The 23,896-nt window shown below is 32.8% G+C and overlaps 1 protein-coding gene across 2 annotated transcripts in view; it reads right to left on the minus strand.

Annotated features, from left to right (window-relative positions):
* Positions 1 to 23,896, minus strand: part of LOC130647929 (cadherin-23-like) — a 38,978-nt gene that overhangs the window by 5,130 nt on the left and 9,952 nt on the right. For both annotated transcript variants that reach the window (XR_008982905.1, XM_057453936.1), the window contains exons 13-49: positions 23,570 to 23,734; positions 23,289 to 23,356; positions 22,802 to 23,045; positions 22,252 to 22,473; positions 20,807 to 21,052; positions 20,580 to 20,627; positions 20,447 to 20,498; positions 19,847 to 19,974; positions 19,400 to 19,524; positions 19,032 to 19,119; positions 18,499 to 18,613; positions 17,643 to 17,884; positions 17,161 to 17,326; positions 16,177 to 16,316; positions 15,562 to 15,940; positions 14,816 to 14,949; positions 14,331 to 14,699; positions 13,775 to 13,955; positions 13,530 to 13,669; positions 12,778 to 13,089; positions 11,569 to 12,097; positions 10,244 to 11,169; positions 9,061 to 9,346; positions 8,665 to 8,759; positions 8,272 to 8,412; positions 6,865 to 6,964; positions 5,771 to 5,927; positions 5,268 to 5,541; positions 4,708 to 4,882; positions 4,111 to 4,319; positions 3,387 to 3,569; positions 3,000 to 3,104; positions 2,608 to 2,713; positions 2,143 to 2,210; positions 1,251 to 1,328; positions 753 to 768; positions 473 to 556 (exon numbers count right to left, since the gene is read on the minus strand). Coding sequence is in view for 1 of the 2 variants with exons in the window: in XM_057453936.1 (XP_057309919.1) it covers positions 473 to 556; positions 753 to 768; positions 1,251 to 1,328; positions 2,143 to 2,210; positions 2,608 to 2,713; positions 3,000 to 3,104; positions 3,387 to 3,569; positions 4,111 to 4,319; positions 4,708 to 4,882; positions 5,268 to 5,541; positions 5,771 to 5,927; positions 6,865 to 6,964; positions 8,272 to 8,412; positions 8,665 to 8,759; positions 9,061 to 9,346; positions 10,244 to 11,169; positions 11,569 to 12,097; positions 12,778 to 13,089; positions 13,530 to 13,669; positions 13,775 to 13,955; positions 14,331 to 14,699; positions 14,816 to 14,949; positions 15,562 to 15,940; positions 16,177 to 16,316; positions 17,161 to 17,326; positions 17,643 to 17,884; positions 18,499 to 18,613; positions 19,032 to 19,119; positions 19,400 to 19,524; positions 19,847 to 19,974; positions 20,447 to 20,498; positions 20,580 to 20,627; positions 20,807 to 21,052; positions 22,252 to 22,473; positions 22,802 to 23,045; positions 23,289 to 23,356; positions 23,570 to 23,734 (7,096 nt within the window). In the remaining variant the exon portion in view is untranslated. The remainder of the gene's footprint in view (positions 1 to 472; positions 557 to 752; positions 769 to 1,250; positions 1,329 to 2,142; positions 2,211 to 2,607; positions 2,714 to 2,999; positions 3,105 to 3,386; positions 3,570 to 4,110; positions 4,320 to 4,707; positions 4,883 to 5,267; positions 5,542 to 5,770; positions 5,928 to 6,864; positions 6,965 to 8,271; positions 8,413 to 8,664; positions 8,760 to 9,060; positions 9,347 to 10,243; positions 11,170 to 11,568; positions 12,098 to 12,777; positions 13,090 to 13,529; positions 13,670 to 13,774; positions 13,956 to 14,330; positions 14,700 to 14,815; positions 14,950 to 15,561; positions 15,941 to 16,176; positions 16,317 to 17,160; positions 17,327 to 17,642; positions 17,885 to 18,498; positions 18,614 to 19,031; positions 19,120 to 19,399; positions 19,525 to 19,846; positions 19,975 to 20,446; positions 20,499 to 20,579; positions 20,628 to 20,806; positions 21,053 to 22,251; positions 22,474 to 22,801; positions 23,046 to 23,288; positions 23,357 to 23,569; positions 23,735 to 23,896) is intronic.

Genomic DNA, 23,896 nt, shown 5'->3' on the forward strand with positions numbered 1-23,896 from the left:
ATACACTTTAAAATAAAGTATTGTTCATTGGATAATAAAACAATCTGTTGCACTGTTAGGATTTTTATTGGCTTAAAACTCATTTTAGCCTCGTTCTCAGAAAAAAATCTTTAGCTTGGATAAGTTTCGGGTGTCCAGCCTAGCTGCGCTGTCTCTACCTCCCTATCCCCCCATCTCTCTATCTATCTCCTCAGACGATTTTAAAGATTCCGCCTTCGCTGGCGGAAATCAAAAACAAAGGTCTTTTCCTATCTGTCGCCGGCTTTTTTCTACAATCATCAGAACACTCTGCGAGAAATGTTCTCATTTTAACTAAGATGAATTTAGCAATCATAATACTGCTGTCTCACTTACTGAAGGGGTAGTTAGTAACACACCCAATAAGAAATAAATATGAACGCAATAGGTTACACTTCATATACTATTATTTTGGTAAAAAATCACTTTCTATAATAAAATAATTTATGCTTACCCCCACTAAACAAGTTTTTTAAAAACCGTGGCGGGTTATCATTTTCATCTTCAATAGTGATTACAAGATGGACGCTGGACGATGCTGTAACAATGAGAAATGCATTATCATGCTTTATCTACCTTTTCAAGATCTGACATGAAAAGTTGTTGGATATTAGACACAAACACGAAATTTCATCCCGAGATACTTGACCTAACTTTATGTCTCTCGTTTTAAATTATTTCATAAAAGTTTGGTGATCATTTTTTTCGTAAATTTAAATAAGAACAACACATACCTTTTTGGCGAACGTCCTAAAAACAAAACAAAATGAATTCCACAAAACTCTCAAAAATTTCGATTGCACAAACAAATGTTCGATTGCACAAACATATGTTCGATTGCACAAACAATTGTTCTATTGCACAAGCATATGTTTGACTGCACAACCAAATGTTCGATTGCACAAACAATTGTTCGATTGCACAATTAATTGTTCGATTGCACAAACAATTGTTCGATTGCACAAACAATTGTTCGATTGCACAAGCAAATGTTCGACTACACAACCAAATGTTCGACTGCACAAACAAATGTTCGATTGCAGAAACAAACAGATTTTACAAGAAAAAGATTTTTGTATGATCTGAGATTCTCAAAACTATTTCCATTTTCACAGATATTTTTTATATTACTACCTAATAGCGACCACTTTGATATTAAAATTTGTTAAAATATATTTCCAAAACCTTCTCGTAAACAAACGTCTACTTTTATTACTTCCGTAGAGACTTACCTTTCTTTTTCTGTTCTGCGAAGTTACCACGTCACTTGCTTCAATGAGTAGACTATACTGACTTTTTACTTCATGATCCTAAGATAAGAGGCAAAAAAATAAATAGTTTTTATGTTTGAAAATCTAAAGTCACGTGACTCTTTGGGTTTTTAGCGTATAATTTAAGAACCACAAATTTGGGACAAAAAGCATCCCTTTTCAAGTGAAATATTTTACCTCGTATAAATTAGGTTTTTTTTAATAAAAAAATGTTATTTATATTTTCCAAAAATCTGAAATTGTGTCAGAAATGTTTCCACCCAAGCGGAAATTTTTGTCACCGAAGTTAGGCTAGTCAGTTCTAGAATCTCTCCTGCTACTGCTGCGCAAATATTATATTTCTAAAGAAAGTCTTCGTGAATAAGCACTTAATAAACGCCCGGCTAAAAATATTAAACGCCCAAATCATTTGCGGGGTGTAATTGTCTTCTCCTTTTTAAAAAAAGTATGTAAAGAATTGATAGAGTAAAATAAAACTACAATCATAGAGAAATACATTGACGCAAAGAAAGTTTTTTCGTCATTTTTTAAACATGGACAAAAGATGCACACAGTAAATGCTCCGCAGGCCGCGGGCTGTAAAGTTGCTATATTTTCTACACGTAGGAAGGACAAACAACGTTTAAAATGTGCTGTTGGGGCCTGCCATGGCCTCAAAATTCGTGAAAAATCGCTATGATGACGTAAGCAACAGTTAGCACATTTTAAGACCTTGGACTCAACCAAATAATAAGTGCAATTATTTGTGGTCTTGGGTCAATATATTTTGTCTAAGTTGTAGCTACAAGCAAATAATGACGTTATGAAGTCTTTCATATTATTTCTTTAGAAAGGTGTAATGTGAAATACATACCAATATTTTTGCTGTTTTTAAAACACCAGTTGTACTGGACAGTTTAAATGAGCCATCTTCGTTTCCACCTATGTCCAAAAAATCACATTGTAAGAAAAAACATCAATTTCAAACAACACACAAGTTACAGGAAATTTATAATAACTATCATCTTATTAAAAATTACCAGGCTCTAAATTAGCTAAATCTAAGCATACTTTAAGAAAAAGTTGTTGTGTAACACCTCTTGTATCGCTTTGTTGTACAACATGAGTTCGAATAAAGTCGTAACAGTGACTCTTGTACAACTGTTACTCAACATTTTTAATGTTAATGGAAACCGATTTGACAAACACATCGGGGCTCAGGTTGAACTACGGGCATTATTATAATTTAAAACAACTACAAGAACAACAACATCGAAACAACAACACAAACAACAACAACAATTAAAAACAAAAAAAAAACATGAAAACATCAACTTACTTTTGATATAATAGTAAATAGCATCTCCATCTGCATCAATAGCATGAATGGTTGTAACAAGTGTTCCAATCGGACTGTTTTCGCGTACATTACCTGATGGTACAACCTAAATATTTTATTATTGAATTTTCAATTCTACAACTATCGTTGTCATCCAAAGATTCTGTGTAGCAGACACTTAGTGTTAAGCCGGTTTTCCACTATCCAGAGCTTTGTGTTTACATCACGTCCACACATATCCGTGTCCTCTAATTGGATGACGGATTTACGTATGGCGGAGCGGATCGCTTTTGGCAGAATTTTAATAGAAATAAAAATTCCCACTTCAATTTGCACGGAATAATCTGTACCATGGAAAACCAGCTTTAAAGTGAATAAAAAGAATGCCTTACACTTCCAAAACTGGGAACGTTATCGTTGATGTTACCAACTGGTATTTCAAATGATTGATCAACAGACAACGGGGGAACACCATGGTCGATCGCTTTAACTTGCAACTGATAAAAAACAAACCAACTAAATTAGTGTATCGTTTACATACTTAATACGTTTTTCAAAGAAAAAATTATTAAAAAAAAATTCTTCATGGCAAGTAACATATTCACAAATCTACGTTAAGGTCTAGCACTTAGACACAACTTCAAATTTTGTCAAAGTGCGCACGCACCAACAAGAGAATTTGTGAGATTGTTGCGCTAAACCGGAAAATGCAGTTGAGAGGAAACCAGCCTAAAGAGAATCTGTAAATATAAGAAAAGATGTAAAAAAGAAGCCTCTACCTTGTAAAAAGGTTTGGTTTCATAATCCAGCAACTTGGCTGTTCTCAATACTCCAGTGGTGGAATTCAAAATTAAATCTCCATTTTCGTTACCAGCAATGATGGAGTACGAAATCCGCTGGTTGGACCCCAGGTCTTCATCATTAGCAGTAAATGTAGCAATATATGTACCGATGGGAGAGTCCTATGAACAAAAATACCATTATTTATTGTTGGAATGCTTTTCTCGCTCGAGATTGAACAAATTAAAACGAACAAATTTAATAACTTTTTGTTCTTTGAAGGAAGGATACAGTCCACTCTATAATTAGCGGGAACTTTCGGTGCAATCACCTTTGGGTTTCTAGTAGTTTAAATCCACGAACAAGGTAACCCATAATGGTTAATTCAGCTTCACTTAGTGAGAGAGAAATTGTCAAATCGAAAGAACTGTTCATTTTATTCCAGAATATCTTAAATAGAACTTTGTTTTTTATTTTGAATAGTAAGATTTTTGAAATTCTCAAGAAGCGGAAAAAAATAGTTGATACCACCAGAGGACAACCTAACGACGTGACCAGCCTTAGTATTTCCTTACCCATTCATTGAAAGTATCTGATCTTATACATTATTTTTATCTGTGTTTTAAGTTCAAACCAGTGGAGAAAGCAGATTAACTAGGTATCTTAGCAACTGCTTGCCTATTAATAATAATAACATGAAAATATATTTCTTAAATGAGTTACCTCTCTTGGTTCTTCGACAGTCATATTTAAAAATACAGGAGCTTCGTCGTTAACGTCGTCAACATACACCAACAATGTCACATTTGCTGACAGTGATGGATTTCCATGATCAGTTGCCGTAACATATACCATGTGATTGGTTCTTAGTTCTCTGTTTAGCGGAGTTTTTAACTTCAACTCGCCAGATGTTGCGGACAAAATAAACAAATCTAAATAAACAAGCAAATGACATCAGGATACTTCAACTTTTGGTGGATTTGATGTTTTTTCCTTGCATGGATTTTTATGCAGAAACTTGTTTTTACATGGCTTGGTTTTTCATAAGATGGTTTGTTATATCTAGGGTTTGTCACACTCTCTTGCCATGCAAATTTTTATTACTTTCTCGTTTCAGGCTGATTAAGGCGTATTTAAATGAGTATTTAATAAAATTATTTTTTACGCATTGCTTTCAAAGACAAAAGATTACTACCTTTCCTAATTTTAAAACAACAGTAATAGAAACGGATAGGATAATTCTTTGGAAAAAACACCCTTTCCGCTCTTCAAAGCTATAGAGGGTTACAGGTAAAGGTCCGAAACGTGTTCATGGCTTACCTCTTTCATTCAGAAGTTTGTAAGTGATCAAACTATTGCTTCCAATATCTTTGTCTATTGCTTCAAATTTGAAGACTAACTTATTTGGTTGTAAACCTTCTGATATATTGACATGACAACATGATGGTGGAAACACAGGTGGATTATCATTCACGTCTAAAACTTTGACTGTCACCTAAAATTAAGTACTTAATGTTACCAACAGAGGTTTAGAATTCGCAAAATTTGCAGCTTTAATGATTGACACGCACAAAATGTATTTTAGATAAGTAATTATTTATTCCGGTTGCAAGGAAACGAAGCGGCTATAGACTTTGATTTGAGAACTAGGTTGTGATATGTGGGTATTGACGGTACAGATAAACTCTTAAAAGAATAACCAGACAACACAGAATATGTTTTAAAAACATAAACTTTTTTCACATACAATAAAACTGTCATGGTGACAGTTTGACATGAAATTGAAATTCGTGACAACAATTTTCTACAGATGAAATTATACCTTGCAAAATTAAATATTTTTTCAAACACACGTGAAAATTGCACTGGCTTGGACTTACATCAACTTTGCTATTCAAACTTTCCACGCCATTCTCCAGATTATATGCTGTCACTGTTAAGACATAGTTATCCGTCGACTCACGATCTAAAGGTTTGCCCACTAACAACGAACCATTGTTTGAATTGATAGTAAACGCGTCGTTCTTATCGACACGATAATGTATGAAGTGAAACAATGATGACACGTCATTATCTGTCGCAGTGACGTCACCAACGATGGAGTTGACAGGCACGTTTTCGTACACTGTGAAAGTGTATGATGTTGTCGGAAATCTACATGCAAGCATAAAAATTGTGGAAAAAAATCAATCGTAAAATGAATAAATTTTAATCAACTGCATAATATTGTTAAAGATGGTTCTCTTTCATGGTTCCCAAAATCAATAAATTTAAGCACATTCAAATTAAAGATTTTATTATTCCTGGACCTCTACATTGTTATGGCACGGCAAGTCGCCGTCACAAGCAACCCAAATAGCAGGAACAACAAATACAAACTTACATAGGCTTATTGTCGTTCACATCTTTCAAAGTAATGGTCACAATTGTTTCATTGGATAGCAATGGATTGCCACCGTCGAAAGCTTGCACAGTCAGATTGTACTCAACTCGTTTCTCTATATCGAGCTCTCTAATTACAACCAATGCTCCACTATTCTCTAAAAATATAGGTAGGACTTTATTTTCAAGGGTTGCAACTTTTAAAGAAAGTCAACCTTGAGGAGATTTGAGGAGTTTTTGTGAAAATTTTGAAGTTGTTTTGAGATAAAAAAAAATAATAAAATTGAGAAGATTCGAGACACGAGTACAGAACAAATTATTTCTGTATTCACGTACCATTTCTATACATTTTAAAGATAAAAACATGTGGCCAAACATATAGTAGTCTCACATAAGGTAAATTCAGAAGATTTTAGTTGAAAATTGTTTAAAAATCTACTTTGGGAGGTGTTACGAGGAGATTTAAGGACACTCTTTAAAACCGAGAAGAAGTGAGAAGTTTTGAGGAGGGATGATAATCCTGTTCTCTACATACAAATCACATAAAAAAATATGAAAACTACAACCTTTTTTAAAACCTCTCAGATCATTATTCTTTCTCTTGTTACAAAAAATCGCTTATGAGCGCACAAATTCTTAACAATCCCATCTAAATACTTCCATTTAAAAGTATAATTTACACGGTATCTGCACGCCATTTCAAATACGTTTAACTAATAAAATAAATGAATCGCGGCGTGACGTACTGTTTTGATTCTGCATCGAGAACAATGGATATGTGCACGCATATATACAGACAAAAAATATAAACAACAAACCGCGACGATTGAATATATTAAGTAAAGTCTGCTCTTTAAACAAGAAAGATAATAATTGAAAAAAAAAATTAATGCATTTTTAACCTTCTATTCCTACAAATATATCAATTAGCATAAATTGCCAATTTGGCCTACATATACCTTTTTCTTGCCCGTCAGAATATGCGCGCATATACAGAACTATATTCTTGAAAAACTAACGTAATTTTTTTCTCATCAAACAATTTATTTCTGTTTTTGGCGTGTTTTAACAGGATTAGAAGAAATTCTTTCTTACCTCTAATAGAAAAATGTTGTTCTATGTTCCCACCAGTAATTCTGTACTTCACATTGCCGTTCTCGCCAATGTCCGCATCAGATGCAGACGCAACAAACACCTAAGCGAATAAATACCACATAAATGAACTATTTTAAAAAAAGGAAATATTATCCAATCAGGTCACGGATAAGGTAGAATCCAATTTGAAGCCCGTCCTCTCGTAATCATTTGCTCTCTGGTAACTTCTGTAACACTTCTGGTTAAACTGATGTGAATTAGTGAGCGCCATTTTTTCATGTAAAGCAAATGCACAAGTAACTGAACTGTCACTTTTGCGCACAAGTAGGCCAAGAGGACAACGTTTAAAATTTGCTCCCTCACGAAGAAATATTCAAGGTCAGAGCCTTTGAAGGTTTCGAAATTTGAGAGAATAAACTTGCTGGCGTCAACAATTAGTACGCCTTAAGAATACGGATTTTACTAAATAATCTAAGATCCTAAGTAATTTGCTGTGAACATTGACAACGGAAATTTGACAAGTATAAAAAACGCAATTTTAACATAGAAACAACCTATTGCGGTGGCGAACTTTTTAACATTAGCTGTCTTGTATCATTATATCTTCCCCATGATTGTATTATTCAACATGTAGAAGTAACGCCTTGTATCACTTTGTGATTTTCATGATTTGTTGACTGGAATGCAGCGGAAACAGTATGTACACATAGTTAGCGAACCATATGTATGTATCATTTACACTCACAATTTGCAAATCACTGATGTGATACTATATTTTAAAATTAGGTTATCGGTCCGGTGGAATACAATTAAAGGGGTTGGTTTATTCAGTGATAACGAGCTAATTTTTTCCTCGAATTCAATCATATGCCGCCTTTGTACAAGCTTATTGTCTTTGTATCGCTCCCTGAGGGCATTTGTGGTCTGACCGACTGACCCACTAAGTTATTGGTCTGACAGACTGATCCACTAGATTTCGTGGTCCAACCGATTGACCCACTGGTTTTATGGTCTGACCGACTAACCCACTAGGTTTCCTGGTCTGACCGACTGACCTACTAGGTTTCCGTTTCCGATTAAATATTTGGCACAGTGAACAAAAAAAACCTGTTGAACATGGTGACAAGGTTATGATGATCTGTGGTCACACCTCTGTGATTCATATCAATATTTGTGTTTTTACACAATGCACGATTTTGATTTAATTGGTCAAGGAATTAAAATTATTTCTTTTGACTGCATTAATTCTTTTGACTGCAAAGGCTTAGGATCTTGACTTTTTGGCCTTAGGAATAACATTTAGTTTTCTATTAAACCCTACGTTTTTCACAAGAAGGCAGAATATTTATTTAGGATTTGTCACGTATTTGGATGATTTCATGTAACAAAATCTTCAATTTTACGTACAGTGCTTCCACCAAACGTGTCTTCATAAATGTTCACAGAATATTCTGTTTGGTTGAACTGTGGATAGTTGTCATTCACATCATTGATGCTGACTGTCACATTGACTGTGGATGAAAGAGATGGATGTCCAAGGTCATATGCCTAAATTAAATCAAAAACAGACCAGTTTTAAATTTTGCACTTAAAGGAAGATTTACATCATATTTACCTTACCCCTTATATAAAAGGTGGGTGCTTTTGCCGGAAATTGTAAGAATTAGAAAATAAGTTGCAGAATATCATTTTAGCCATCCAGATTTAAATAATTTGAATATAGGCCGAAATGTAAAGAATACTTCTAAAATATTAAATAAGATATTTTCGTTTTCTCTGAGAAGAATTCCAATTATATACCTTAACGTCAAAAATGAATTGATGTTTCGTCTCCCTATCAAGATCACTGATTGTGTAAAGAACTCCTGTTGTACGGTTAATAGCAAACTGACCTTCTAAACAAAAATATAGAATATTAAGAGCTAAACAAAACACGTTTTTCTGTAAGAACATTCAGCTTTGAAAGTCTAAAACATTTTAGGCTTAATACCAAGAAGTACTAAAATACTCCTTCAAATTTCAAAAATGAAAAAATAAGTGTAAAGTTTAGAACAATTTAAGAACATCTTAAGGCTGTCCAAGTGAAAAAGTTAAGAACATATAAAGACTTCTTTCAAGTTGAGTTTTCTTTAAAAAAATGTGCATATCACAAATTTCCTCTGAGAGTCAAAATAAATAAGAATTCAGAAAACATACGGAAAGTGTTTGAATTTAAAGCGTACTGAACCACAGCATTTTGACCAACATCTTCGTCCAAAGCAGAAACTCCACCGATTTGTGTCCCGACAATAGCATTTTCGTCCACGTAAAATTGGTACACACTGTGAGTAAATGTGGGTGTTTCATCATTTATGTCTGTGATGTAAAATGTAATAGATGTGACACCCTGGAGAGGAGGCACGCCGTTATCTTGTGCCATCAACTTTACGAAAATAACATGCTGTTCCTCACGATCTAATTTCCGAATAATTCTGATCGCACCCTGAAAACAAGACACATTTAACCAGTCATATATCAAATGCAACAAAAGCGTTACTTGATACAAACATTTCCTTGTCGACTTAAACAATTTCTTTGTTGAAACATTTCCCCTTTCCAATAGTATAATCATATCACAATTATACCTCCAAAATAATTTGTCATTTAGTTTTTTAAATGTATTGATAGTTTAAAAATTTGATGTAAACAAATGAACAGTCTGAGGAGTCAATCGACATAACGGTTTTTTTCCTCTCGCTTTTAATCGTGACTTATGACATCAAGGATGCATTATGGTGTTAATTCAACATTAAAGAAGTTTCAATAACCAGTTAGTAAATTTGTTAAAAGTACAATCACAGCGGTATTAATAAAAAAACATTTTTGGGGTATGCAAGGGCTTTTACACGCTTTTCCCGACAATTCCAACTTCTTTTTAATGTTGCATACAAAAAGATAGAAATTTAAAAAAATTCTTGGAAATAAATCTATTTATAGCCATCCCTTACAAGAAGTTCAAATCTCTGCAAATACCAAACCATGATTATTTAAAACAACTAGTGGGTAGCCCGTGGAAAAATCCACAGGTTCGCCCGTCCTTTTTATAACGCATTACGTGCGTCTCGCTACTTTCTGTACCATTTTGCGTGACTGATAGACAGACAGACGTATACGGGTATTATTATAAAGACTAGTCGTTAACCTGCGGAAATATCCACGGGATCGCCCGTCTTTAAATATGCGCTATTTTGTGTGTCCGTTGCACGTCGCTTTTTCCCTTCCACAGGTTTGCCTGTTTATATTATGTTTGCGTAACACGACTTTTTCCTCATGCACAAAAAAACAGCCGTAATACGGCTATTATAATAAAGTTTTTATGAAAGAGCTGTCTGGTACTTACAGTTGTTGCATTGACACCAAAGAAGCGATTGCTGTCGACAAAACTATATGTGATTAACGCATTGTCACCTTGATCTTTTTCGGATGCCGTAAACGTAGCCACAACAGTACCAATAGATGCATCTTCCATGACACGAACTTCATAGTTGGAGCGGTTAAATTGTGGACTGTTGTTATTGACATCGATAATATTTAAGCTGCAATCCAACCGAGACACTTGCGGTGTATCGCCTTTGTCTTGTGCAAACACAGTGAAGTTAATGAATGATGAAACATATGGTTGGAAGTTACCAATCTTTTTGATGAGCCCTATTGTAGGATCTATTGACAGCAGAGAGACAACATTTGAACTCAAAGTGTAGGTAATTTCTGCGTTTAAGCCAATGTCAATATCAGTTGCCGAAACAGTCAATAGGATTGTATCATTTTGAGCGTTTTCATTAACATCACTACCACACTTTGAAATTGTAAAATTCGGTTTGTTATCGTTAACGTCAAGAATGTTTATAGTGAGTGTTAGACCAGCAGAAGCACTTTTAAAACCAACTGAATCAGTAGCCTGGATTGTTACAGTGTGCAGTGACTTTCTTTCTCGGTCTAACATCTTCAATAAGAAAATTTTACCCGTTGTTGAGTTTATACGAAAAGAATTTGTTTCCGATGTGACGCTGTATGCTAAAACATCATCAAGGTCGTTATCACGAGCAGATGCAACAAACACGACGTCGCCGACTGTTGTATTTTCCATCACATTTATTGACACCTCTGTCGGCTTGAAAAAAGGTCTGCTGTCGAACGTATCAGAAACTAAGACGGTGATGGAAAAATTTGCTTGTTTCTGTGGAGTTCCCTTATCTCTAGCTACTACTATTAAAACATATGAGGATTTCATTTCTCGGTCCAGCAATGCTATCGATCTAATAACACCTAAAAAACACATTCCGAGTGTTATCCATGAAGCAGATCATTTGCTAAATTTACATTCAACATATACAGTTTAGCAATCTTTAAAGCACCCATATTTAAACCATTTTCACCAACAAAAAACATGTTTATTATTTAATAAATGCGATGAATTTTGTTTTCCAACAGTAAATCTTATGTTTTTTCTTTTCATGGCTGCAGTTCTATCTTTACAAAAATAAATTTATTCAATTTCCAAAACACTTGATGAACCGAATATTAAATCCCTGCAGATTTTATTTCAATCAAAACAAAATTACCATATTTTTAAAAGAACCATAAAAATAGCTTTGTCAACTATTTCGTTAACTGTTCAATGTCCTGCTAAAAATATTGTCGCCAAAGATATGCAACTTAATTTACCTGTTTTTTGGTCAATCTCAAAATCGCCTAACCCTCCTTGCATAAAATACACAACATCTCCATTTTGTTTTTCATCCACATCAGTTGCTTTCACAGTGTATATTGTTGTGTGAACAGCAATGTTCTCATACACTTTAATACTGATTGATGACACATTAAACTGAGGAGTGTTATCGTTTTCATCTTGTATAAGGACAGTAATGTTAGCTTGAGATGAGAAACCACCAGTGTCTTCAACATAGATAGTAAAATTATAAACATCCTTTAACTCTCGATCAAAAATAATATTAGATGTTATATCAGCAGTATATGCACTTATGTTGAAATACATGCTATCCGGACCAGTTAATTTGTATTTGAGTAATGGTTGGTCAATCTTGTCTGCATCAGTAGCAGTGATTGGTCTAGGAAAACGTATTTTTGTCTTGATTGGTTGGTTTTCAGCCATTGTTCCAATATATTGAGAAAATGGAAACATTGGTTTGTTATCGTTAATGTCAGTGATGGTTATAACTAACTCCACATTGGCCTAAAAAATTAATAATAAGCAATACAGTGATTAATAGACGTAAAACAACTAAAAAATACAAAAAAAACTATAAAAAATATTAAAGTTTGTTATGAAAAAGATTTCGGTTTAATATTAGATAGGAATTAAAATTCTTCATACTGTAATGATCCAGACAAGCGCCCTGGGCGCTTATTAAATTTTTGGGTTTTTTGGATGGGCGCTTAATTCGAGGGGGCCGCTTAAAAAAAACTTGGCGCTAATAAATTTTTCCTAATTTTGTACAATTTAAAGACAACAGTAATTTTCAACTTTGTTTTTCTTTCCTGAAAAATAAAACTGAACAAAAGATGTAACAAAATGAAGTTTAGCGCCCCGTTTCTCAAGGTAGTTTTCGATTAAGTGCCCCCTTTTAGCAGGCGCTTATTCGAGGGGGGGTGGGGGGTGGGGGGGCTTAATAAATGCTGGGTGGTTATTGAACTTTGAGGAAATTACCTGGGTGCTTATTCGAGAGGGGCGCTTAAAAATGTTGGGGGCTTATTTGGATCTTTACGGTATTTGACATCTATGTCCAATATCTTTGAGTGTTATACCAAAGAAACGAGATAAGAGATGGAAAATAAAGATAAATAATAAGATAAAACAGAACAATTAAAGCATATTAGATTAAAACTAAAATAATAAATGAAAAGCAAGCTTACCCGTCTTGGTGCTTGGTTTCCGAAATCTTCCGCTTTGATTACCAAAGAAAATGTCGACATTGCTTCATAATTGATACTGGCTTGTGTAAATATTTCACCAGTAACATTATCTATCTTGAAAGTGTTGTTAATATTTCCACTAATAATTTCATACCATACACGACCATTATCTCCACTGTCAGCATCTGTGGCAGTAACGTTTTTCACAAAAGTTCCGATGTCAACGTTTTCCACAACAATTGCAGTGTAAAAATTTTCATCAAAAACTGGATCGTTATCATTTATATCACTGACCAATACTAACACTATGGCCTTCAACAAAAAATGTAAAAATAAATACAAAATAAAAACAGAGTACTCCAAACACAAGTTTTTCTTTATTAGTTAAGACTTTTGGACATCTCTAATAAGTTAATAATTCTATGTAGACTATTTCTTTACTGTCAAAAGAGATGGTGGGTATAAAGGAACAACATTCGATTATGGAAAAAATTTTCAACAACTTTCATTATGAAACACAAGATCGCTTTGAGATATAAATCAATTGTTAAGCTTTCTTCAAAACATTAAAAGTTAAAAAAACATTAAGAAAGTTCATGTCCTAGAAATCCCTTGAACACCAAGGACATTTGTTGGACGTAAACAACTATAAATAGACATCACACACCTTACTGCATTTAACTTTTTGATTATCAGTGGTTGGCATTTGTTGTGGAATATGTAGTAGTATAGTGTCTATATTATATACTTACAGTGGAGTTTAAAGGTTTTTCCCCAATAAGAGACGCACTATCTTGCGCCATTATGGTCAGATTCCAAACTGGTACTGTTTCTTTATTAAGTTGCTTTGCTACTGAGATTTTGCCAGATGTTCTGTCTATTTGAAAGCTGCCTAAAAAAATAATTCATATAGAGCCTTAACAAGGTGGGAAAAAACATAGCTCTTGTTAACAAGAAAGAGGAAAGGTAAACTCTAGAAAATAACCATCATTTTTACCATCAATATTTCCTTTAACAATAAAATATGATACTTGAGCATTAAATCCAAGGTCAACATCGAGTGCTTGTACAGTAGCCACATCAGTACCGATACTTGCACCTTCTGTCACTGTGACAGTATAGAGTGGTTTTGTAAACACAGGTGCATTGTCATTCACGTCACCAATCAAGACAGTTACCTATATGCAAAGAAAGATTAAAAACAGAAAGACATAGTTTAAAAATTGAATGATATGATTTCTATCTTAGGATATTGTCAGGGCTATAAAGAAGATTTTTTTCCAGAAGAAACGCTCACATAGAAAAGGAAGGATAACAATCCATTTTTCATTTATGTATTATGGCATACTTTTTGAAACAACTCCCTGTGCAAACATATAACAACCAAACACACGCAAAAACAACAAAAAACAACCAGACGGCTGATTATTATTATAATAACAATGTCAGCAGGCTACTAATGCTCTCACAAAATTTCCCCAGCCCCTGATAGCGTAATGTAAGTACACAAAAAATGATAACGTTGAAACTACAAAGCTATAAAATTAGCTAACCTTTACACTCGTGTTGAGAAATGGTGGGCTAAAATCAGTCGCAGTGACAACCAAATACACAACCCCAAATCCGTTTAAATTTCGTTCAATGTTACGAGCCTCTCTGTCAATATTTCTTTTCAAAAGTACAACACCATTACTGGAGTTGATTGAAAAGTACTCTCCTGTATCTTCTGCAATAGAATACGATATCAAAGCATGGGCTTCCTTGTCTCGATCTTCTGCATGCACATGTATAACTTGTGTCAAATTCTTAGAACCTTCTTTTATTGACGCAATATATGATTGTGGAAAAAGATTTGGATTAGGTATAAAAAATGGAGTATTATCGTTGATATCAGTGATATGAATAGTGAGGATTGATGATGCCTAAGAAACAATAAATAGTTAGTGCAGTCCATCAAGCCAAGAGTCTATTAACACCAGACAGACAAGAACTAGAACATTAACCACCTCATAAAATATCACAAAACCAAAACGCTTACCTTTAATGAAGGATTTCCACCATCAACGACTTCAATAGTAAGATTGTATTGGCATTTTACTTCACAATCTGTTGGAATGGAAGACGTCTTTATAATACCACTATTGACATCGATTAAGAATTTTTCGTCAGCACCTAGAGTAAGTGTAATATTGTACAGCACACAAACTAGGTAGAGGAGCATGTGTACTTTTAACCTGGGGCTTTGTATTTCACAGAACAACATCAAAACCGGTCAATATCCTTTTACTTTACAGGGAGAAAGTTTGGCCTTTCAAGTATCCACAAAAAGGGCTGACATGCGTTCCGCAAAGTTTATCCCACTCGAAAAAGCCTAGAAAGCTGATTCACGGAAAAACTGAGGACTCCAAGTGGGAATATGATGGAGGTAGTGCCTTAAATAATTTTCTAATTAGAAAGAAAAATTTATGTTTGATGTAAACAAATCTCTGTTTTATTTGTCAAAATTCTAAAATATTTAGTGAAAAAAATGCACAAAATCCAAAAATTGCAAAAGTTCATCCCACCCGAAATACACTTTTTCAGTTAAACACGAAATATTATAGGCGAAATAGTTTTAATCACTCATTCGCTAAAGTAAACCCCCGTTTTTTGACCTCACAAAACTTTCTCCCAGAGAAATTTTCTCTCCGTAAAGTAGGTATAATCAAGATTAACCAATCTTGTGTATATCTAAAATAGAAAAATATAAGAAAATAACACCATGTATACGGATTGTATTCTTACCTGATATAATGTAAAAATGCAATTTTGCATTGTTGCCCAAATCTTTATCACTTGCATTTACTTTAAATATTTCAATTCCTTGTGTAATGGCCTCACTCACATTGATAAATGACGGTAGATTATGAACTACAGGAGCATGTGTGTTTGAATCTATCACTTGAATTGTTATATTGACTTTTGAAGCAAGGGATGGCAATCCTTTGTCCTCTGCTTCGACTTCTATTATATATTCCTGATTGATGTCTCTGTTTATTGTTACATTGGTAATTACAACACCTGTGGAGGAGTTTATCAGGAAAACACCATCAAATGGAAACGATTGTACAATTGAGTATACAATTTCAGAATTGGTGCCAGTATCAACATCATCTGCACTCACCTATTGAAAGATTAATAATAATTTTAAAATAGACTATGTTTTGACTGGGTACACTCAAATGGTTCTCTCTTTCTCACATAGAAAGATTAAATTGGTAGCCAAATGTATATTATAATACAAAAATGAAGGAAAATATGCGAGATAATAAAAATGGTGATATTTGCGATGTTATCCGTGCTCCTTTTGTAAAATAACACAGCCTGTTGATATTTCTCCTGATCACAACAGATACATACCACAAACACAATTTCACCAGGTCTCCTTGCTTCCTTTACTGTTGCTTCATAAGGTTGATGTTTAAAAATAGGTGCATTGTCATTAACATCTGTGATATTAATCAAAAGAGGTACTGTTGATGTCATTCTTGATACAGCAGCTAAAAAATGAAATATGATAAAAATGTTGTTTTTTTCAGGAAATAGATGAGCTTATATTATTTCGGATAAAACATACAAAATTCAATGTTTAAAGGGTGTGGCTGCGTAATTACATTTGTTTTTCACATTTTAAATCTTAAAACTGATTGGAGTGCTGTATTTACTTCATTATTCCTGCTGCAGGATTAAGTTTTCTACAGAGGTGAAAATATTAGACAAAACTATATTTCAAAGTATGGAGATTAAATCAGTATTATTTCCAATGAAAATAAAAATGTGACAATTTTTTGAAAAACATACAGAATTATAAAACATAAACAGGATAAAAACACAAATCAGTCCTGTAAAATGAAAAACACAACTTTTACATCCCTAAACTGAATTCTAACATGTATGTCTTCAATATTGTTGTAAAACTTACACCAGCATGGGACAGAAATATGGGAGAACGTAAATGATGGGATGGTTTTGATAGAAATTACAAAATTACTATTAAGAATTATTGGAAAAGCAGGATTACTTTTTCAACCCGTGCTTAAAGGCTGGTTTACTCGAAAGGTGGAAATAGTAGAGTAAATATGGTATAAGCAAAACAATAGATTTATGTATCTTCATCAAACAAGGGTTTGTTTACATTATGTTTTTTATTTGTAAAATTAAATAAAGACTGGGGAAAGTAGAAGACACATGTAAATCTTATTGCCTAGTTCAATGTACTAGTTAACCGTAAAATGAAAACCAGTTGTGCATGTTTTAAGTAGAATTTTGTTGTTCCTTGCACTGTATTTCATAAAAAATGTTTGTGAAAACTATCGCAAATATATATCAGGAATGTTTACTTACAATCTTGCGCTATCACGAATAGACTGAAGCTTTGTGTAGTTTCATAATCTAACACCCCTTTAACCATTACGATACCATTTTGCGATATTGCAAATAGATGGTTGGTTGAGGATAAAGAATATGTGATATCGCTGTTAGTTCCCTCATCAGCGTCTGTTGCAAAAACCTACAAATATGCAAATTAAAGTTATTAAAATCTAAATTAAATTCTATTGACTTTAAAAAAAGTTGATTCAAATAAAATTTTGTTGGGACCAAGTTCATATGGTTTTGTGATTAAAGTATTCTTGCATAACAAATGTTATTCTTAATTATTTTAATCTTAAAATCAGGCAAATCAACTCAGTATTTTTATAATAGGCCTCATTGTGATGTTCATAGACCACAGAACAAGTAATTCCAAAAAAAAGACTCTTAGAATCTTGCTATTAAGACTTTGTACAGCATCATTTTTTTAACGAATATGATTGAATCATACACACCTGAACAATTTCAGTTCCAAATGTAGCATTCTCAGAAACAACACCGCTATAACTCAGTTTTAAAAATATTGGTTGATTATCATTAATGTCTTGCACATTTATAACTACAAAAATAGAAGACGATAATGCGGGTGTTCCTCCATCAGTAGCAGTGATTGTAAGATTGTAGAAAGGGATAGTTTCATGATCAAGAATCTTATTTGTTCGTATAGTTCCGAAGGTGGAATCAATTGCAAATGAATCTAAAAAATGAAATAACAGAGATATCAAAAATTATTATTAATGTTATTATTTACGAATATTTACAGAGGATAACCATTCAACAATAAGTACAATATTTACAAATATATATACAAATTTCTGTTTTCAGATGGGTCCTCCACCCAATAAATAGGAAGTAAGTAAGTTAAAAACAAAAAATTAGAGGCCAGAAATAGCGCGAATGGATAAGGACATAAAAGTTCAAACTTTAAAGCCGAAGAAAAAACAACAGAATAATAAAGAGACAAAAAAGTTTTAAGTCAAGTAAATTCAAACTGCCTTTCATATGTGCAGCGGAAGCAAACAAAGCCCTTGCAAAATAATCAAGGCAGTATAATGACAAAGATCTTTCCATTATCTAAATTTTGCACATTACGTCTTGTTATAGACAAATCAGGATAGTTTGTGGTGAATGGTGGATTGATCAAAAATTGGTTAATAAAATATATGACAAAAATAAACAACTAGTATAAACTGTTGTTAACTGTCTAAGGATGAAAAGAGTCTGTTGTTTACATCGTTCAATAAGTGTTAAGTGTACAAACGAAGCTGGTAATAGGGAGCAAAAAGAAAAAATAACATTAAAGGGGTTTACCATTCCAATTTCCACCAGTGATATTGTATGTCACAATTCCATTCATATTAGGTGGCAACTTTCCATCAATATCTGTTGCAGAGACTAAACCAATTGTTGTTTGTTCTGGAAAGTTCTGAAAAGAAAGAAAGATAAAAATGTTAGTCATGTTTGGTAATAGATTCTTGAAAATATTTGTAAAGGATAGTAACTAGTTGCAAAATATAACATAGGCATTACGTGAAAATTGTAAGTGAGACGCCGTACATTATAAAGAGAAGCAGAAAGGCTAAGCCTTTAACAATTTTTTTATCATGTTGAAACTCCTATATTGATCAAAGAGCAAGTTAGGGTTTGCTACATTGCACATCGCTAATACTGGTTGTGTGTGGGTTTTCATCCCTGGAACTGGGAACTGTAGAAAAACCTACTGCAAGATGTTATCCACGCACACAAATAGCTTATGCAAATGAATAGATAGATGAATCTTTATCTTGGCACATTCGCCCATCATTAAAATGAGCTTGCTAGAAATATATTTTGGATTAACATACCTCAAATACTTTAAAGTTGAATGTATTTTTCAAAAAGACAGGTGCATTGTCATTGTCATCAAGAATTTTGATGGTGACAACTGCAGTTCTAAAAAATTAATATATCACTAAGAAGTGTTGATAACAAAGTCATGGTTTCAAACACGAGCCTAAATTCTAAAAAGAAAAAAAAAATCTGTTTTGTTAGCTTTTGGTAAGTTGGATAACGTCTTTAATACATTTTGATTTAATTTTAAATGTATTTTCACATGAAGAATTTACCTGATAATTAATATACTTTGTTATTAATATACTTAATTTTGAGAACAAAAAACAAGAAAAGTCCAAAAACGCCAAATAAAGGAGCATTATGATTGAGTATATTGTACCTTGCATTTGGTTGACTTCCCAAATCTTCTGCTTTCACTATGAACGTAAGCAGCTGTACATTCTCCCAATCAAGTTGGGTTGCCACAAATATTTCACCAGTTGTGGAGTTTATGTTGAACAGACTCTAAAAAGGTAAACACGCCAATAACTTACCCAGAGTCTGTGGGATAAAAAAAATGTAATAACGTAGCACATTTTTAAAATATATTCCAAAAGAAATTTATCAAAATTCACTAATGCTTACACTCCTACGTATATGCTTACAAAGCTGATATGCCACACAACATAAATATTAAATTTGGAAAATTAAAATTTGAAGACCTTACACTGTAAAGTTCAGTTGCGACTTGATGAATGTGAAAGTCTGATAAATTATCATAATATAAATATTAAACTATTTTTTGTTTACATTTAGATGTTCAATGTAGATGAAAAAAATTGCAAACCCCTTCATTTCCAGATTGAATGCTGTACACAATTGCTCCATTGCTTCCAATATCTTGATCGACTGCTGAAACAACTACGACAACAGTTCCAATTGCAGCAGATTCAATAATTTCTGCACTATATTGAGCTGGAAAAAATGGTAGATAGATGCTAATTCGGCTAGAAGTTAGATGACTTGTGGTGTTTGGTAATGTTAATGTTAAAAAAATCACTTATTAGTTCCAAATTAATTTAAAAAAATTGTGCATTATCAAAAAGATATAGTACACACTTCCTGTACATGCTTAGATAAATTATTACCTAATTATTTTGGTCTACAAGTATAACTTGCATTTTATAAATCGTCAAAACGTTTAGATACATTATGGTTAACTTTCATAATAAAAACGTTTTAACACTCCTTCTTCGTAATGAAGTTTAACCACTTCGTTTATAATAGGGTTTTGTGGTTTATTTGTGATCAAATTTCTATAGAAAATGTTATGTGAATCCTTGGAGATGAAAAAGGAGTTACCTCATTGAATCTGCTAATAGAGATTCCAAGTCATTAAAACATATTTTATTTTTAAAACCTACAGTTGCATAAAAACTTGTTTCACCTTTTGTAAAGATTGGGAATCTATCATTATGATCTAACACTTGTATAATAACCTAAAAAAAACACAAAAGCCATAAATCATTGTACATTTTTTCCCCTTTTGTTTCCCTTGCACACGTACAGGACAAACTTACAGAACATTCACTTTCAAGCATAGGACTGCCACCATCTTGAACGATGACCTTAAAAAAGAGATTTATATGTCTAAGATATTTTGCAGGATATGAAGAAGACATGTTATAATTGAATATATGAAATATTAAAAAAAAAGTTGGATAAACCAAAATAACATAATATTCTTGTAATGTCATATAACACTTCAATATTAATGTTTTAAGTTCAATCATACACAAACACTTACTGTCAGGTTGAACATATCTCTTTTTTCTCGATCTAAAATATTTCGTGTCGTAATGGTTCCATCTATTGATATTTCAAACGACGAGTCCACATTTCCTGATTGTATGTTATATTTTAACAGACCATTAGTTCCTGTATCTTTATCCGTAGCAAAAACTTGAACAACAGTTGTGCCAATCCCAGCTACTTCTGATACTACTCCTGCATACACACTTTGGTTAAGTACAGGTGTGTTGTCGTTCATATCCTGTGTTTGAAAACAATTATGACTTCTAACTTTACAACTTTAACTTCACAAATATTTAGAAAATTGCATATATGTTACAACATTTCTCAAGATAAACAAAAATATTAGGAGTGACCCACAAATCAAAAAGTGTTTGATAAAAATCAATCCAATGTTAGGGAGGAAGGGCGTTGACGTTTAAATACTTCATACTGGAAAACATCTACTTTTTAGAGTAAAAAGTGAATTCTCATCTACTCTCTGTTCTCGAATAGTGCTTCACCCTAGATGGATCTTTATCATGGCACATCCATGTGTACATCCTCTATTAAGAATGCTTCACCCTGATCCGACCTTCAAACGTGACGGGCGAGTATAATCAGTAGTATAATCAGTAGTAGAAGCTATTTTGTGCATCGCTAACATGGAAGCACGAAATTTTTTCCACCTCAGCCTACTATTGATATATTAATTATTTTAGTATATTTCCATGAGGTTAAAAACTGAAACACTTAGAAACTAACTAAAACAAAACTACCAAGTTACACCAAAAACATTTTTAAAAAGATTTTAAATTAAAGGGGAAGTTAACACAAAGAATATTTGTGCGATAGTAAAAATGCCAATCAAAGGCAACAGAAAACATTACAAAGAAAAACACAACACATACAATTATGAACTAACTCAGTTTGTACCATATCTTTTAAAGTTAACAAAAGTGCAGGTAAGTTAAAATAAGAAACCATAACAATCATTGAAAGTAGATTGGCAAAAAAACGTCTAAGATTTGTGTTTTAGCTATGCAGTTTTTTTATACAGGGACAACTTTCTGAATAAATTGACGTTATACACCAAAGTTGATCCACCTTTTTTTGCTTTCACAAAGATTCTAATCCAAATTTTCAAAGAGAAGGCGTCAGTTTTTAAACTTTTCCTGTTAGAAAAAACTAACCAAATATTTTAAAGCTGCTGACCTTTGGTCTATGAAATATCAGAAAATAATGATTTGGTTAACTTCTCCTTTAAATTTTAGGTAATTTCAAAATTTCTACTCTAGAAAATAATTGATGGCCTTTAAAGAGGCTACCTTGTATTTATATTGAGTTGGATGGTAATTCTACTATTTCACAAGACAAATAAAACCGTTTAATAACAACTTTTTGAAGAAACAGATAGAAGCAATTATTCAAACTAATAAAACAAACAATAAAGTATCTCACTTTTACATCAATTGTAAGAAATGCATGCGACTCCAAAGAAGGTACACCCTGATCTTTCACTGTTATCTCGATCCATAAACTTTGTATTTGTTCATAATCAAGTTCGTGCAAAAGTTTAACAACACCTGTCGTAGCATTGATTGACATGACAGTATCTTCCCTGCTTGTATTTGTAATCATATACAATAAATTCGAATTGACAGACGTGTCAGCATCTGTTGCCTAAAAAAGAAACCTTTTGCATTCATTTTAAACGCACGTTTTCTGTAAAACGTTGTCTTTTAATTTGATTTGAGTTAAAGATAACACATAAGGTCAGAACAAAGTACAAGCATGACTTTTTGTGTATGTCATGATTAACATTGTAGAGGACTTAAATTAAATTTTCATTAAAAAGGCATAGAGAAACTACTCTTTTTTTAAAGTTTAGCCAAAATGAATTAACAAATAAACACTAAAAATGCTGGAAAAAACGGATAGAAGGTTTTTTAAACAAAAGAAAACTTGCAACCTATAATTTTGAAAATGTAAACAGAAATTATTTTCTTACAACTACAGTGAACATATTATCTCGCACAATGTTTTCATTCACACGTGTAGTGGCTGGCAGATTTGTTATTGCTGGTGAATTGTCGTTTACATCAGTTAATGTTACATTAACAGAGGCTACATCTGTTTTCTGGTTAAAAGAAGCACCATCTCGTGCTACAACTCTGAATTCCAAACTTGGTCTTGTCTCAAAATCAAGTTCCGCATTTACATAGATGAAACCGCTCGTCCTGTTGATTTGGAACCTATTAAAGTAGAAATTGTAAAAATGGTACATTATTTAGACTTCTCAAGTACCTAAAATTAGATTTCATCAAAACTTTTACGACTTTTTTACAATAAATTCTTAAAACATTTGTCAACAGTCAATTTTTTTTATAAATCATACAGCTTAAGACTAGTAACAAGTTGTAGTATCATGTTACAAAACATCCTGCTCTTTTTTATATTATAACAGATGTAAATAAGTAAAAAAGAAACATGCTTACAAGCTTGCATCACCACCTTCCAAACTATAAGTTACAATTCCAAATGTCCCCAAATCATTGTCACTAGCCTGTAAAAATTATAAGTATAATTTCTCTAATATTTGAGGGCTTTTTTACTTAAGTCAGTAAATAAAAAAATACTAAACTTTTCTTGAACCTTAAAAAAAAGTAATGTCCTACAGGTTCATTTCCTGTGCCATGAAAATAATTCAAATTTTATAAATTATTCAAATTTGCAATGACCCCCAGAAATAAAATAATATAAATTAAAATTTTGTCACCTTAACTCCACCAATGAGATGGCCAACACTAGCATTTTCTTTTTGTTCAAAACTGTATTGTTTTCTTTCAAAGACAGGATTGTTGTCATTTATGTTCTTCAACTTCACAATGACTGTTGCATTACCGAAAAAACGATCGCTTGTTAAAGTTTCTGTTGCAACAACCTGGCAAGAAGAGCAAAAATTTATTCAATATTGTCAGTAGTTTTTGTGATAACAACAAATCCTTCTTTTTTGTCAACAAAATGTCAAATACACAATTTTAAAATTTTAGTATCTTTAAAAACTGTCAATATTTGAGTGCTTAAACATGAATTTAAGCACTCA

The sequence above is a fragment of the Hydractinia symbiolongicarpus genome, chromosome 6 (genome assembly GCF_029227915.1).
Source record: "Hydractinia symbiolongicarpus strain clone_291-10 chromosome 6, HSymV2.1, whole genome shotgun sequence".
NCBI classification, from domain to species: Eukaryota; Metazoa; Cnidaria; class Hydrozoa; order Anthoathecata; family Hydractiniidae; genus Hydractinia; species Hydractinia symbiolongicarpus.